Source organism: Rhinoderma darwinii, unplaced genomic scaffold (genome assembly GCF_050947455.1).
Source record: "Rhinoderma darwinii isolate aRhiDar2 unplaced genomic scaffold, aRhiDar2.hap1 Scaffold_116, whole genome shotgun sequence".
Taxonomy (NCBI): Eukaryota; Metazoa; Chordata; class Amphibia; order Anura; family Rhinodermatidae; genus Rhinoderma; species Rhinoderma darwinii.
In genome coordinates, this window is record NW_027461953.1 from 87,688 (window position 1) to 107,824 (window position 20,137).

Here is a 20,137-nt window from a genome sequence, read left to right on the forward strand (position 1 = left end):
TCCCTGTAGATATTACCACACACTGCTCCCTGTAGATATTACCACACACACTGCTCCCTGTAGATATTACCACACAATGCTCCCTGTAGATATTACCACACACACTGCTCCCTGTAGATATTACCACACACACTGCTCCTTGTAGATATTACCACACACACTGCTCCCTGTAGATATTACCACACACTGCTCCCTGTAGATATTACCACACACACTGCTCCCTGTAGATATTACCACACACTGCTCCCTGTATATATTACCACACACACACTGCTCCCTGTATATATTACCACACACACTGCTTCCTGTAGATATTACCACACACACTGCTCCTTGTAGATATTACCACACACACTGCTCCCTGTAGATATTACCACACACTGCTCCCTGTAGATATTACAACACACACTGCTCCCTGTAGGGAATGCCACACACACTGCTCCCTGTAGATATTACCACACACACTGCTCCCTGTACATATTACCACACACTGCTCCCTGTACATATTACCACACACACTGCTCCCTGTAGATATCACCACACACAGCCCACTATAGATATTACCACACACTGCTCCCTGTAGATATTACCACACACACTGCTCCCTGTAGATATTACCACACACACTGCTCCCTGTAGATATTACCACGCACTGCTCCCTGTAGATATTACCACACACAGCCCACTATAGATATTACCACACACACTGCTCCCTGTAGATATTACCACACACTGCTCCCTGTAGATATTACCACACACAGCCCACTATAGATATTACCACACACACACACTGCTCCCTGTAGATATTACCACACACACTGCTCCCTGTACATATTACCACACACTGCTCCCTGCATATATTACCACACACACTGCTCCCTGTAGATATTACCACACACACTGCTCCCCGTAGATATTAACACACACACTGCTCCCTGCATATATTACCACACACACTGCTCCCTGTAGATATTACCACACACACTGCTCCCTGTATATATTACCACACACACTGCTCCCTGTAGATATTACCACACACACTGCTCCCTGTAGATATTACCACACACACTGCTCCCTGTATATATTACCACACACACTGCTCCCTGTAGATATTACCACACACACGCTGCTCCCTGTAGATATTACCACACACACGCTGCTCCCTGTAGATATTACCACACACACTGCTCCCTGTAGATATTACCACACACGCTGCTCCCTGTAGATAGTACCACACACACACTGCTCCCTGTAGATATTACCACACACACTGCCCCCTGTAGATATTACCAGACACTGCTCCCTGTAGATATTACCACACACACTGCTCCCTGTAGCTATTACCATACACGCTGCTCCCTGTAGATATTACCACACACTGCTCCCTGTAGATATTACTACACACACTGCTCCCTGTAGATATTACCACACACACTGCTCCCTGTAGATATTACCACACACATTGCTTCCTGTAGATATTACCACACACACTGCTCCCTGTACATATTACCAGACACACTGCTCCCTGTAGATATTACCACACACGCTGCTCCCTGTAGATATATTACCACACACACTGCTCCCTGTAGATATTACCACACACACTGCTCCCTGTATATATTACCACACACACTGCTCCCTGTAGATATTACCACACACACTGCTCCCTGTAGATATTACCACACACACTGCTCCCTGTAGAGATTACCAAACACACTGCCCCCTGTAGATATTACCACACACACTGCTCCCTGTAGATATTACTACACACTGCTCCCTGTAGATATTACCACACACACTGCTCCCTGTAGATATTACCACACACTGCTCCCTGTAGATATTACCACACACACTGCTCCCTGTAGATATTACCACACACACACTGCTCCCTGTATATATTACCACACATGCTGCTCCCTGTAGATATTACCACACATGCTGCTCCCTGTAGATATTACCACACACACTGCTCCCTGTAGATATTACCACACACACTGCTCCCTGTACATATTACCACACACACTGCTCCCTGTATATATTACCACACACACTGCTTCCTGTAGATATTACCACACACACTGCTCCCTGTAGATATTACCACACACTGCTCCCTGTAGATATTACCACACACTGCTCCCTGTAGATATTACCACACACACTGCTCCCTGTAGAGATTACCACACACACTGCCCCCTGTAGATATTACCACACACACTGCTCCCTGTAGATATTACTACACACACAGCTCCCTGTAGATATTACCACACATTGCTCCCTGTATATATTACCACACACTGCTCCCTGTAGATATTACCACACACTGCTCCCTGTAGATATTACCACACACACTGCTCCCTGTAGATATTACCACACACTGCTCCCTGTAGATATTACCACACACACTGCTCCCTGTAGATATTACCACACACTGCTCCCTGTAGATATTACCACACACACTGCTCCCTGTAGATATTACCACACAGTGCTCCCTGTAGATATTACCACACGCTGCTCCCTGTAGATATTACCACACACACACTGCTCCCTGTATATATTACCACACACGCTGCTCCCTGTAGATATTACCACACACACTGCTCCCTGTAGATATTACCACACACACTGCTCCCTGTAGATATTACCAGACACTGCTCCCTGTAGATATTACCACACACACTGCTCCCTGTAGATATTACCACACACACACTGCTCCCTGTATATATTACCACACACGCTGCTCCCTGTAGATATTACCACACACACTGCTCCCTGTAGATATTACCACACACACTGCTCCCTGTAGATATTACCAGACACTGCTCCCTGTAGATATTACCAGACACTGCTCCCTGTAGAGAATGCCACACACACACTGCCCCCTGTAGATATTACCACACACGCTGCTCCCTGTAGATATTACCACACACTGCTCCCTGTATATATTACCACACACTGCCCCCTGTAGATATTACCACACACACTGCTCCCTGTAAATATAACCACACACACTGCTTCCTGTAGATATTACCACACACACTGCTCCCTGTAGATATTACCAGACACTGCTCCCTGTAGATATTACCAGACACTGCTCCCTGTAGAGAATGCCACACACACACACTGCCCCCTGTAGATATTACCACACACGCTGCTCCCTGTAGATATTACCACACACTGCTCCCTGTATATATTACCACACACTGCCCCCTGTAGATATTACCACACACGCTGCTCCCTGTAAATATAACCACACACACTGCTTCCTGTAGATATTACCACACACACTGCTCCCTGTAGATATTACCACACACTGCTCCCTGTAGATATTACCACACACACACTGCTCCCTGTAGATATTACCACACACACACTGCTCCCTGTATATATTACCACACACACACACTGCTCCCCTGTAGATATTACCACACACTGCTCCCTGTAGATATTACCACACACACTGCCCCCTGTAGATATTACCACACACAGTGCTCCCTGTAGATATTACCACACACACTGCTCCTTGTAGATATTACCACACACTGCTCCCTGTAGATATTACCACACACACTGCTCCCTGTAGATATTACCACACACACTGCTCCTTGTAGATATTACCACACACACTGCCCCCTGTAGATATTACCACACACACTGCTCCCTGTAGATATTACCGCACTCTGCTCCCTGTAGATATTACCACACACACTGCTCCCTGTAGATATTACCACACACACTGCTCCCTGTAGATATTACCACACACACTGCTCCCTGTAGATATTACCACACACACTGCCCCCTGTAGATATTACCACACACACTGCTCCCTGTAGATATTACCACACACACTGCTCCCTGTAGATATTACCACACACACTGCTCCCTGTAGATATTACCACACACACTGCTCCCTGTACATATTATTACCACACACTGCTCCCTGTAGATATTACTACACACTGCTCCCTGTAGTTAGTACTACACACTGCTCCTTGTAGATATTACCACACACTGCTTCCTGTAGATATTACCACACACACTGCTCCCTGTATATATTACCACACACACTGCTCCCTGTAGATATTACCACACACTGCTTCCTGTAGATATTACCACACACACTGCTCCCTGTAGATATTACCACACACTGCTCCCTGTAGATATTACCACACACTGCTTCCTGTAGATATTACCACACACACTGCTCCCTGTAGATATTACCACACACTGCTCCCTGTAGATATTACCACACACTGCTTCCTGTAGATATTACCACACACACTGCTCCTTGTAGATATTACCACACACACTGCTCCCTCTAGATATTACCACACACACTGCTCCTTGTAGATATTACCACACACACTGCTCCCTGTAGATATTACCACACTCTGCTCCCTGTAGATATTACCACACACAGTGCTCCCTGTAGATATTACCACACACTGCTCCCTGTAGATATTACCACACACACTGCTCCCTGTAGGGAATGCCACACACACTGCTCCCTGTAGATATTACCACACAGACTGCTCCCTGTAGATAATGCCACACAAAGCCCCCTGTAGATATCACCACACACAGCCCACTATAGATAGGGCCACACACAGCCCCCCCTGTAGATATTACCACACACTGCTCCCTGTACATATTACCACACACTGCTCCCTGTAGATATTACCACACACTGCTCCCTGTATATATTACCACACACACTGCTCCCTGTAGATATTACCACACACTGCTCCCTGTATATATTACCACACACACTGCTCCCTGTAGATATTACCACACACTGCTCCCTGTAGATATTACCACACACACTGCTCCCTGTAGATATTACCACACACTGCTCCCTGTATAGATTACCACACACACTGCTCCCTGTAGATATTACCACACACACACTGCTCCCTGTAGATATTACTACACACACTGCTCCCTGTACATATTACCACACACACTGCTCCCTGTAGATATTACCACACACACTGCTCCCTGTAAATATTACCACACTGCTCCCTGTAGATATTACCACACACTGCTTCCTGTAGATATTACCACACACACTGCTCCTTGTAGATATTACCACACACACTGCTCCCTCTAGATATTACCACACACACTGCTCCTTGTAGATATTACCACACACACTGCTCCCTGTAGATATTACCACACACACTGCTCCCTGTAGGGAATGCCACACACACTGCTCCCTGTAGATATTACCACACAGACTGCTCCCTGTAGATAATGCCACACAAAGCCCCCTGTAGATATCACCACACACAGCCCACTATAGATAGGGCCACACACAGCCCCCCTGTAGATATTACCACACACTGCTCCCTGTACATATTACCACACACTGCTCCCTGTAGATATTACCACACACTGCTCCCTGTATATATTACCACACACACTGCTCCCTGTAGATATTACCACACACTGCTCCCTGTATATATTACCACACACACACTGCTCCCTGTAGATATTACCACACACACTGCTCCCTGTAGATATTACCACACACTGCTCCCTGTATATATTACCACACACACACTGCTCCCTGTAGATATTACCACACACTGCTCCCTGTATATATTACCACACACACACTGCTCCCTGTAGATATTACCACACACTGCTCCCTGTAGATATTACCACACACACACTGCTCCCTGTAGATATTACTACACACACTGCTCCCTGTACATATTACCACACACACTGCTCCCTGTAGATATTACCACACACACTGCTCCCTGTAAATATTACCACACTGCTCCCTGTAGATATTACCACACACACACACTGCTCCCTGTAGATATTACCACACACTGCTCCCTGTACATATTACCACACACTGCTCCCTGTACATATTACCACACACTGCTCCCTGTACATATTACCACACACTGCTCCCTGTAGATATTACCACACACTGCCCCCTGTATATAATACCACACACTGCTCCCTGTAGATATTACCACACACACTGCTCCCTGTAGATATTACCACACATACTGCTCCCTGTAGATAGGGCCACACACACTGCTCCCTGTAGATATTACCACACACTGCTCCCTGTAAATATTACCACACACTGCTCCCTGTAGATATTACCACACACACTGCTCCCTGTAGATATTACCACACACACTGCTCCCTGTAGATATTACCACACACTGCTCCCTGTATATATTACCACACACACACTGCTCCCTGTAGATATTACCACACACTGCTCCCTGTCGATATTACCACACACACACTGCTCCCTGTAGATATTACTACACACACTGCTCCCTGTAGATATTACCACACACACTGCTCCCTGTAGATATTACCACACACTGCTCCCTGTAGATATTACCACAGACACACTGCTCCCTGTAGATAGTACCACACACACACTGCTCCCTGTAGATATTACCACACACACTGCCCCCTGTAGATATTACCAGACACTGCTCCCTGTAGATATTACCACACACACTGCTCCCTGTAGCTATTACCATACACGCTGCTCCCTGTAGATATTACCACACACTGCTCCCTGTAGATATTACTACACACACTGCTCCCTGTAGATATTACCACACACACTGCTCCCTGTAGATATTACCACACACATTGCTTCCTGTAGATATTACCACACACACTGCTCCCTGTACATATTACCACACACGCTGCTCCCTGTAGATATTACCACACACGCTGCTCCCTGTAGATATATTACCACACACGCTGCTCCCTGTAGATATATTACCACACACGCTGCTCCCTGTAGATATTACCACACACACTGCTCCCTGTATATATTACCACACACACTGCTCCCTGTAGATATTACCACACACACTGCTCCCTGTAGATATTACCACACACACTGCTCCCTGTAGAGATTACCACACACACTGCCCCCTGTAGATATTACCACACACACTGCTCCCTGTAGATATTACTACACACTGCTCCCTGTAGATATTACCACACACACTGCTCCCTGTAGATATTACCACACACTGCTCCCTGTAGATATTACCACACACACTCCTCCCTGTAGATATTACCACACACACTGCTCCCTGTAGATATTACCACACACACACTGCTCCCTGTATATATTACCACACATGCTGCTCCCTGTATATATTACCACACACGCTGCTCCCTGTAGATATTACCACACACGCTGCTCCCTGTAGATATTACCACACACTGCTCCCTGTAGATATTACCACACACACTGCTCCCTGTACATATTACCACACACACTGCTCCCTGTACATATTACCACACATACTGCTCCCTGTAGATATTACCACACACACTGCTCCCTGTAGATATTACCACACACTGCTCCCTGTAGAGATTACCACACACACTGCCCCCTGTAGATATTACCACACACTGCTCCCTGTAGATATTACTACACACACAGCTCCCTGTAGATATTACCACACACTGCTCCCTGTAGATATTACCACACAGTGCTCCCTGTAGATATTACCACACACTGCTCCCTGTAGATATTACCACACACACTGCTCCCTGTAGATATTACCACACACTGCTCCCTGTAGATATTACCACACACACTGCTCCCTGTAGATATTACCACACACTGCTCCCTGTAGATATTACCACACACACTGCTCCCTGTAGATATTACCACACAGTGCTCCCTGTAGATATTACCACACAGTGCTCCCTGTAGATATTACCACACGCTGCTCCCTGTAGATATATTACCACACACGCTGCTCCCTGTAGATATATTACCACACACGCTGCTCCCTGTAGATATTACCACACACACTGCTCCCTGTATATATTACCACACACACTGCTCCCTGTAGATATTACCACACACACTGCTCCCTGTAGATATTACCACACACACTGCTCCCTGTAGAGATTACCACACACACTGCCCCCTGTAGATATTACCACACACACTGCTCCCTGTAGATATTACTACACACTGCTCCCTGTAGATAGTACCACACACACACTGCTCCCTGTAGATATTACCACACACACTGCCCCCTGTAGATATTACCAGACACTGCTCCCTGTAGATATTACCACACACACTGCTCCCTGTAGCTATTACCATACACGCTGCTCCCTGTAGATATTACCACACACTGCTCCCTGTAGATATTACTACACACACTGCTCCCTGTAGATATTACCACACACACTGCTCCCTGTAGATATTACCACACACATTGCTTCCTGTAGATATTACCACACACACTGCTCCCTGTACATATTACCACACACGCTGCTCCCTGTAGATATTACCACACACGCTGCTCCCTGTAGATATATTACCACACACGCTGCTCCCTGTAGATATATTACCACACACGCTGCTCCCTGTAGATATTACCACACACACTGCTCCCTGTATATATTACCACACACACTGCTCCCTGTAGATATTACCACACACACTGCTCCCTGTAGATATTACCACACACACTGCTCCCTGTAGAGATTACCACACACACTGCCCCCTGTAGATATTACCACACACACTGCTCCCTGTAGATATTACTACACACTGCTCCCTGTAGATATTACCACACACACTGCTCCCTGTAGATATTACCACACACTGCTCCCTGTAGATATTACCACACACACTGCTCCCTGTAGATATTACCACACACACTGCTCCCTGTAGATATTACCACACACACACTGCTCCCTGTATATATTACCACACACGCTGCTCCCTGTATATATTACCACACACGCTGCTCCCTGTAGATATTACCACACACGCTGCTCCCTGTAGATATTACCACACACTGCTCCCTGTAGCTATTACCACACACACTGCTCCCTGTACATATTACCACACACACTGCTCCCTGTACATATTACCACACACACTGCTCCCTGTAGATATTACCACACACACTGCTCCCTGTAGATATTACCACACACTGCTCCCTGTAGAGATTACCACACACACTGCCCCCTGTAGATATTACCACACACTGCTCCCTGTAGATATTACTACACACACAGCTCCCTGTAGATATTACCACACACTGCTCCCTGTAGATATTACCACACAGTGCTCCCTGTAGATATTACCACACACTGCTCCCTGTAGATATTACCACACACACTGCTCCCTGTAGATATTACCACACACTGCTCCCTGTAGATATTACCACACACACTGCTCCCTGTAGATATTACCACACACTGCTCCCTGTAGATATTACCACACACACTGCTCCCTGTAGATATTACCACACAGTGCTCCCTGTAGATATTACCACACAGTGCTCCCTGTAGATATTACCACACGCTGCTCCCTGTAGATATTACCACACACACACTGCTCCCTGTATATATTACCACACACGCTGCTCCCTGTAGATATTACCACACACACTGCTCCCTGTAGATATTACCACACACACTACTCCCTGTAGATATTACCAGACACTGCTCCCTGTAGATATTACCAGACACTGCTCCCTGTAGAGAATGCCACACACACACTGCCCCCTGTAGATATTACCACACACGCTGCTCCCTGTAGATATTACCACACACTGCTCCCTGTATATATTACCACACACTGCCCCCTGTAGATATTACCACACACACTGCTCCCTGTAAATATAACCACACACACTGCTTCCTGTAGATATTACCACACACACTGCTCCTTGTAGATATTACCAGACACTGCTTCCTGTAGATATTACAACACACTGCTCCCTGTAGAGAATGCCACACACACACTGCCCCCTGTAGATATTACCACACACGCTGCTCCCTGTAGATATTACCACACACTGCTCCCTGTATATATTACCACACACTGCCCCCTGTATATATTACCACACACGCTGCTCCCTGTAAATATAACCACACACACTGCTTCCTGTAGATATTACCACACACACTGCTCCCTGTAGATATTACCACACACTGCTCCCTGTAGATATTACCACACACACACACTGCTCCCTGTAGATATTACCACACACACACTGCTCCCTGTATATATTACCACACACACACACTGCTCCCCTGTAGATATTACCACACACTGCTCCCTGTAGATATTACCACACACACTGCCCCCTGTAGATATTACCACACACAGTGCTCCCTGTAGATATTACCACACACACTGCTCCCTGTAGATATTACCACACACTGCTCCCTGTAGATATTACCACACACACTGCCCCCTGTAGATATTACCACACACACTGCTCCCTGTAGATATTACCACACACACTGCTCCCTGTAGATATTACCACACAGACTGCTCCCTGTAGATAATGCCACACAAAGCCCCCTGTAGATATCACCACACACAGCCCACTATAGATAGGGCCACACACAGCCCCCCCTGTAGATATTACCACACACTGCTCCCTGTACATATTACCACACACTGCTCCCTGTAGATATTACCACACACTGCTCCCTGTATATATTACCACACACACTGCTCCCTGTAGATATTACCACACACTGCTCCCTGTATATATTACCACACACACTGCTCCCTGTAGATATTACCACACACTGCTCCCTGTAGATATTACCACACACACACTGCTCCCTGTAGATATTACCACACACACTGCTCCCTGTAGATATTACCACACACTGCTCCCTGTATATATTACCACACACACTGCTCCCTGTAGATATTACCACACACTGCTCCCTGTAGATATTACCACACACACACTGCTCCCTGTAGATATTACTACACACACTGCTCCCTGTACATATTACCACACACACTGCTCCCTGTAGATATTACCACACACACTGCTCCCTGTAAATATTACCACACTGCTCCCTGTAGATATTACCACACACTGCTTCCTGTAGATATTACCACACACACTGCTCCTTGTAGATATTACCACACACACTGCTCCCTCTAGATATTACCACACACACTGCTCCTTGTAGATATTACCACACACACTGCTCCCTGTAGATATTACCACACACACTGCTCCCTGTAGGGAATGCCACACACACTGCTCCCTGTAGATATTACCACACAGACTGCTCCCTGTAGATAATGCCACACAAAGCCCCCTGTAGATATCACCACACACAGCCCACTATAGATAGGGCCACACACAGCCCCCCTGTAGATATTACCACACACTGCTCCCTGTACATATTACCACACACTGCTCCCTGTAGATATTACCACACACTGCTCCCTGTATATATTACCACACACACTGCTCCCTGTAGATATTACCACACACTGCTCCCTGTATATATTACCACACACACACTGCTCCCTGTAGATATTACCACACACACTGCTCCCTGTAGATATTACCACACACACTGCTCCCTGTAGATATTACCACACACACTGCTCACTGTAGATATTACCACACACACTGCTCCCTGTAGATATTACCACACACACTGCTCCTTGTAGATATTACCACACACACTGCCCCCTGTAGATATTACCACACACACTGCTCCCTGTAGATATTACCACACACACTGCTCCCTGTAAATATTACCACACTGCTCCCTGTAGATATTACCACACACACACACTGCTCCCTGTAGATATTACCACACACTGCTCCCTGTACATATTACCACACACTGCTCCCTGTACATATTACCACACACTGCTCCCTGTACATATTACCACACACTGCTCCCTGTAGATATTACCACACACTGCTCCCTGTAGATATTACCACACACACTGCTCCCTGTAGATATTACCACACATACTGCTCCCTGTAGATAGGGCCACACACACTGCTCCCTGTAGATATTACCACATTTGCATCCTCAGGACGCAGGTACTACTGAATACTGTGGCGGAGCAGGAAACTCCAGCCAGGACGCCATGTCTATTCACAATCACGTTTCTGTGGTACTTACAGCAGAGCCAAGTGTAATCTCGCGAGATCTCGCTGTAAATGACCGGTTACAGGGAGATTACGCTTTGCTCTGCTGTAAACGTTAATGAAGTGTCGGGATTGTGAATAGACATCGCGTCCTGGCTGGAAGGAATGTCTATTCACTGTCTAAACACTTCAGTAACGTTAATGTGTCAGTATAAGACAGCAGATCGTGAACAACGCAGTGTCACTATGCACTGACTAAATGAATGTCTATTCACTGTCTAAACACTTCAGTAACGTTAATGTGTAAGTGACTGAGCCCAGGCTAAGTGTAGAATCCCCAGTCAGAGGGTTGCCGACGCTCTGGCCGGGTATTCCGCTCCCGGAGGAGTGAATGGCAGAGCAGGGAGCGGAGAGTTTCCTGCTCCGCCACAGTATTCAGTAGTACCTGCGTCCTGAGGATGCAAATACAATTGAAAATGGCCGGGACAGTTATTTGCCGGGACTGTCTCTGTAAATTTGGGACAGTCCCGGCAAATTCAGGACTGTTGGCAACTATGAGAATATGGCGACACTAAATAACATTGTTTTCTAACAAAAAGTTATTTCTATGTAAATATCGCACATCATGAAAAAAAACATAGAAATTTGGTATCGTCCCGCAGAATCTAATCCTCGCACCGCGGGACCGGCAGAAAAATAACCAAGAAATAGATCTGAGGGAACAACTAAACCCGTCCTGGTGATTAAGGGGTTAACCTGCGGTGCGGATTATAGACACGCAGGATATCGCATTTATACCGCGGATTCGCTGCGCATTTGTTGCAGAATTTCCACATTAAGTGCAATGGAAAGTCAAGTTCTGCAACAAACGCCATTGTTCCCAGAATCCTCTGCGGCTCCACCGCGTGTTCACAGCAACGCTGCAGGTTACACATATATAAAAAAGAAGGCGTCATGTGACCCTTGCAGCCAATCACAGGCTGGAGAGGTCACATGTCATTATAGGGGTCACCTGGACACAGCCGGAAGAGCAGGGACGTGTTGCTATGGTAACGCTCGGAGAGGTGGGGATCGGCCTTGTTGTATTTCTGTAGTAGATATTCTGGAGGATTATACGTCCACCATTTGGGGTGAATATTCGGGGTGATTTCCTTGCGTGTTGTGGGTCGTATTCGCTACGTGTGAACATTCCCTTAAACCGCACGGTGAACGACATGAACAAGAAATGTATAAAGGTCAGTGAATAAGTTGTATGTCCCGAATATTATGTCATTACAAAACACGACTCGTCCCACAAAACATCCGACCACTACAAAGACCAGAAATACCCCAAAGAGGCCGGCACTGGAGGGGTTAAATCTGGGCTAGGAGTCCAGTGGGCGGGGTCACTCAATGATTGACAACAGAGAGAACACCCGACCAGCGCTGCTCTTTACCTCATCACGTAACAGCTGAAGGACCTGTGATGACGTCACCACCAAGTGACAGGAAAAGGCGGAGCTTATTAGTGGAGAGAGGCGGAGGTGGAAGGACCTGGGATATCAAGGTCACGTGACCGCGGCATCAGGGGGGGGGGGGTTTAGACGTTTGAGCGATGTATGAAGGACATGTGTGATGATCAAGTGACATGAGGGGTCCTGAGCATCATATGAGCGATGAAGGAGTGATCGGTGCTAAACTGTGCAAAATATAATGTGTTGAAGTAAAAGGACCTGTGATGACATCAACACCACGTGACTGGGAGGGGTGGAGCTTATCATTTGAGAAAAGTGGTGGAGGAAAGACCTGTGAAGCTGATCACGTGACATGTGGGGCGGAGCTCTGTGAGTGGTCCGGTCTCCTGTACTATGTTGAGAAGCGTTCATGATTACGTCACATGAGGGGTGGGGCTATGCCTCCTCTCCAGTTATAAGCTCCGCCTCTCTTGTCCCGGTCACATGGTGGTGACGTCATTACTGGTCCTTCAGCTGTTGCCGTCTATGAGGTAGAGAGCAGCGCTGGTCGCGTCTACATGACTTCCGGTCACCGCTGTTGTTTAGTGTTCTCTCTGTTATCAGTCAGGAGGTTTCCCATGATGCAGTAGTAAGGTTACATGAGGTCATTTCTGTCCGGTTTTGGTGCGTTTTTGTCTGGCACAGTGTTGGTAATTATTATTATTAGCGCTGTAAATATGAAATACAGGAGGGTTTAACCCCTTGGTGACATCAGATCTATAGTATTATGCTGTACGTGCGCCGTCACACTAGAAGGAGCGGAGCCTGCACCGTACACGACTACTGACAACCGCCTGCAACCGCCAAGATCGGAGACAGCGCAATCCCGGCCGCTTAACCCCTCAGATACCGTAATTAATAGTGACCGCGGCATCTGATCAGTTAGAGATCGCGGCTTCCTCTGTCCTCCGAAGAAACTGCGCAATGCCGACCGGTTATATAAACCCCCCTCACCCCGCGCAATCACCGGAAATATAAACCCCTCACACCGCGCAATCACCGGAAATATAAAACCCCTCACACCGCGCAATCACCGGAAATATAAACCCCCTCACACCCCGCAATCACCGGAAATATAAACCCCTCACACCGCGCAATCACCGGAAATATAAACCCACTCACACCGCGCAATCACCGGAAATATAAACCCCCTCACACCGCGCAATCACCGGAAATATAAACCCCCCACACCGCGCAATCACCGGAAATATAAACCCCCCCCACACCGTGCAATCACCGGAAATATAAACCCCTCAACACCGCGCAATCACCGGAAATATAAACCCCCTCACACCGCGCAATCACCGGAAATATAAACCCCCTCATACCGCGCAATCACCGGAAATATAAACCCCCCACACCGCGCAATCACCGGAAATATAAACCCCTCACACCGCGCAATCACCGGAAATATAAACCCCCTCACATCGCGCAATCACCGGAAATATAAACCCCTCACACCGCGCAATCACCGGAAATATAAACCCCTCACACCGCGCAATCACCGGAAATATAAAACCCCTCACACCGCGCAATCACCGGAAATATAAAACCCCTCACACCGCGCAATCACCGGAAATATAAACCCCCCACAGTGCGCAATCACCGGAAATATAAACCCCTCACACTGCGCAATCACCGGAAATATAAAACCCCTCACACCGCGCAATCACCCGAAATATAAACCCCTCACACCGCGCAATCACCGGAAATATAAACCCCTCACACCGCGCAATCACCGGAAATATAACCCCCCCACACACCGAGCAATCACCGGAAATATAAAACCCCTCACACCGCGCAATCACAGGAAATATAAACCCCTCACACCGCGCAATCACCGGAAATAGAAAACCCCTCACACCGCGCAATCACCGGAAATAGAAAACCCCTCACACCGCGCAATCACCGGAAATAGAAAACCCCCACACACCGCGCAATCACCGGAAATATAAAACCCCTCACACCGCGCAATCACCGGAAATATAAACCCCTCACACCGCGCAATCACCGTAAATATAAACCCCTCACACCGCGCAATCACCGGAAATATAAACCCCTCACACCGCGCAATCACCGGAAATATAAACCCCCTCACACCGCGCAATCACCGGAAATATAAAACTCCTCACACCGCGCAATCACCGGAAATATAAAACCCCCCACACCGCGCAATCATCGGAAATATAAACCCCCTCACACCGCGCAATCACCGGAAATATAAACCCCCCCCCACACACCGCGCAATCACCGGAAATATAAAACCCCTCACACCGCGCAATCACCGGAAATATAAAACCCCTCACACTGCGCAATCACCGCCCCCTGTATATAATACCACACACTGCTCCCTGTAGATATTACCACACACACTGCTCCCTGTAGATATTACCACACACACTGCTCCCTGTAGATATTACCACACACACTGCTCCCTGTAGAGATTACCACACACACTGCCCCCTGTAGATATTACCACACACACTGCTCCCTGTAGATATTACTACACACTGCTCCCTGTAGATATTACCACACACACTGCTCCCTGTAGATATTACCACACACTGCTCCCTGTAGATATTACCACACACACTGCTCCCTGTAGATATTACCACACACACTGCTCCCTGTGGATATTACCACACACACACTGCTCCCTGTATATATTACCACACATGCTGCTCCCTGTATATATTACCACACACGCTGCTCCCTGTAGATATTACCACACACGCTGCTCCCTGTAGATATTACCACACACTGCTCCCTGTAGATATTACCACACACACTGCTCCCTGTACATATTACCACACACACTGCTCCCTGTACATATTACCACACACACTGCTCCCTGTAGATATTACCACACACACTGCTCCCTGTAGATATTACCACACACTGCTCCCTGTAGAGATTACCACACACACTGCCCCCTGTAGATATTACCACACACTGCTTGCTCCCTGTAGATATTACTACACACACAGCTCCCTGTAGATATTACCACACACTGCTCCCTGTAGATATTACCACACACTGCTCCCTGTAGATATTACCACACACACTGCTCCCTGTAGGGAATGCCACACACACTGCTCCCTGTAGATATTACCACACACTGCTCCCTGTAGATATTAACACACACACTGCTCCCTGTAGGGAATGCCACACACTGCTCCCTGTAGATATTACCACACGCTGCGCCCTGTAGATATTACCACACGCTGCTCCCTGTAGATATTACCACACACACTGCTTTCTGTAGATATTACCACACGCTGCTCCCTGTAGATATTACCACACGCTGCTCCCTGTAGATATTACCACACGCTGCTCCCTGTAGATATTACCACACGCTGCTCCCTGTAGATATTACCACACACAGTGCTCCCTGTAGATATTACCACACACAGTGCTCCCTGTAGATATTACCACACAGTGCTCCCTGTAGATATTACCACACAGTGCTCCCTGTAGATATTACCACACACTGCTCCCTGTAGATATTACCACACACTGCTCCCTGTAAGTATTACCACACACTGCTCCCTGTAGATATTACCACACACACACACACTGCTCCCTGTAGATATTACCACACACTGCTCCATGTAGATATTATCACACACACTGCTCCCTGTAGATATTACCACACACTGCTCCCTGTAGGGAGTGCCACACAGTGCTCCCTGTAGATAGGGCCACACACTGCCCCCCTGTAGATAGGGCCACACACTGCCCCCCTGTAGATAGGGCCACACACTGCCCCCCTGTAGATAGGGCCACACACAGCCCCCCTGTAGATAGGGCCACACAGAGCCCCCCTGTAGATAGGGCCACACACAGCCCCCCTGTAGATAGGGCCACACACAGCCCCCCTGTAGATAGGGCCACACACAGCCCCCCTGTAGATAGGGCCACACACAGCCCACCTGTACATAGCGCCACACACATCCCCCTGTAGATAGCGCCACACTCAGTGCCCCTTGTAGATGGCGCTCAACACTGCCCCTGTAGATAGCACCACAAACAGCCCAACTGTAGATAGCGCCACACACAGCCCCCCTGTATAGGGCCACATACAGCCCCCCTGTAGATAGGGCCACACACAGCCCCCCTGTAGATAGGGCCACACACATCGCACCTGTAGATAGGGCCACACACAGCCCCCTGTAGATAGCACCACACTCAGTGCCCCTTGTAGATGCCGCTCCAGACTGCCCCCTGCAGATAGCGCCACACACAGCCCCCTGTAGATAGCGCCACACACAGCCCCCTGTAGATCGCGCCACAAACAGCCCTACTGTGGATCGCGCCACACACAGCCCCCCTGTAGATAGCACCATACCCCCTTGTAGAAAGCACCATACCCCCTTGTAGATTGCGCCACACACAGCCCTCCTGTAGCTTGCGCCACACACAGCCCTCCAGTAGATTGCTCCACACACAGCCCCCTGTAGATAGCGCCACACACATCACCTTGTGGATAATGCCACACACATCCCCTTGTAGATAACGCCACACCCCCCTTGTACATAGTGCCACAAAGGGACGGCCAGAACGGTGTGCCATTGCACTGGGTGCATCACTCCAGCAGGTGGAAGGGGGCGCTGCGCTGGCTACCTTTCCCCTGCTTGTTTCAGAAGCGCCCGGGCCCGGCGACTCAGCATCCGCCTTTCCGCCCGTAGCAGCCATAGCGGCTACATCGGGCATGAGGACGCCCATGCTGCCAGTCGGGATGGGCCCCCCATGGCCGGCGGCACCGCTAGCAGCTGCTACAGCTGTAGCAACGCCACATTCAATAGTGTCTGCATCATTAGTACACAGGTACTATTGAATACTATAGCAAAGCAGGAAGGTATCTCCCTACTCTGCTATCTGCTAGCGCCACTGTGTGGCTGGGGATTCCGCTCCTGGATGGAGCGCTTGATGTCTCTGTCCATATATGGACAGTGACAACTCCTGAAGCGGAATCCCCGTCCACAGCGTTGCCGATGCGGTGACCGGGGATTCCACTTCAGTAGAGGCCCTTGACGTCACTGACCATAAGTAGACAGAGTCATCAAGCGCTCCGTCCAGGAGCGGAATCTCCGGCCACAGGGGGATTCCGCTCTTTCAGGGAGCTACAGTAGCGCTATGTACAGGAAGGGGGGGGGGGGGGTTCTATCATCTACAAGGGGGCTCTGTGGCACTATCTACAATGGGGCTGTGTGGCACTATCTACAGGGGAATCTGTGAGTGGTGGGCTGATGGTCATTTAAGTGAGAGTGGCGGGCTGATGGTCATTTTACTGTGAGTGGGGGGCTAATGGTCATTTTACTGGGAGTGGGGGGCTGATGGTCTTCAAGTGGTTTTCACCTCTGACCTCCAATTAAAGTTAATAGGAGGCAGAAAATACCTGTGGCGTTGGCTTGGAGCTTTTTTTGCCTACGTCTTTTCCGTTAGCTTCAACGGCTTAAAAAATCACGCAAAAAAAACAAAACCCTCAAACAACGCTGTCAATTTAAAATCTGCCTTCAAATTCCTGAAGGAATTTTGAGGAAGATATTTTCTACCTTACAAAAAACGCTGTGTGAACATCCTGACACCTTATAGGAACCTGACATACACAATGATACAGTCATTACCCAAACACCTCCAGTGCTGTTACTGTAGAATTTCCCAGCATTCCCAGCAGTGTCACCTCTCCAGTCAGCAGCTCAGTCATCTTGTAGATCAGTTCTAAGATCTTCTTCTCATGTATCCGGGAGTGAGGGGGAGGCTCTGTGATGGGACTACTGCTCCATCCTCCTGACTCATGGATGATGGGAGTCGTACAGTCACACGATGTCTTCTTCACTATTGTGTACTCCTGTGTATGGAGAGAGACACTTAGAGAACTGAACACAGTATTCCCCCCTCAGTAGAAAGAGGGAGATTGTGACCCCGCTGTATAGACCTCTAGTGACCCCACATCTGTAATACTGGAGACCTCACCTACAAAAAGACATTGAGAAAATAGAACGAGGCCAAAACTAAAAAGGATATAATATTGGGGGACTAGATGGACCATGTGCTCTCCTCCTGCCGTCATCTTCTATGTTTCTATATAGATGTCATCCTGATCCTCCTGGTTCCTGGTCATTCTCATTGCTCTACAACATTACTATTGCTGCATTGGTGACATGACACATCACTGACCATATTGGTGGCTGATCTTCAGCTTCTTGACGTCACTTGGAAGGTCTGGACGCTGTTATACAGGACACTGGATTCTTCCTATTATGTATTGTCCCTTCCCTATGTGGGACTTGTTCTATAATATAGAAAAGTTTACCTCTCCGCTCAACAGGTAGATGATCTCCAAGGTGAAGTCTAATATTCTTCTGCTCATCTCATTCCTGTCCTTGTCCATCCTTGGTGGGTCATTCAGGAGAAGATACGTTGTGGAGCAGAAGATGAGAAAACTGGAGGATCTAGTACTGCAGATGTCTTTATGAAGAAAGGAGAAGATGGAGATCATACAGGGGACAACATCATGTGTGACATACAGAACCTCACTTATTGATCATTGAGAGAAACATCTCCTTGTTAGGCGGTTCTTGTAACTCCTATAGAAGTGAATGGAGAGACACAATCTGCTCAGGTCCTCCTGCTATATAATCTGCTGCCAACAGATCAGACTGGTGGTCAATGTGACAGATGCCCTTTATGAATGAATACACCCCTAATATAAGTTTTTACAGATATTAGAAGTTACCT

At 47.9% G+C, this 20,137-nt stretch overlaps 1 protein-coding gene across 3 annotated transcripts in view; it reads right to left on the minus strand.

Annotated features, from left to right (window-relative positions):
* LOC142699050 (oocyte zinc finger protein XlCOF29-like) overlaps positions 1-19,862 on the minus strand; it is a 58,969-nt gene extending 39,107 nt beyond the window's left edge. The window contains exons 1-2 of one of the 3 annotated variants that reach the window (XM_075847971.1): positions 19,713-19,862; positions 19,080-19,247 (exon numbers count right to left, since the gene is read on the minus strand). In XM_075847971.1, coding sequence (XP_075704086.1) covers positions 19,080-19,247; positions 19,713-19,790 — 246 coding nt within the window. In that variant the 5' untranslated portion in view covers positions 19,791-19,862. The other 2 variants (XR_012865953.1, XR_012865950.1) reach the window with 2 other exon arrangements.
* Between the last annotated feature and the right edge of the window lie 275 nt (positions 19,863-20,137).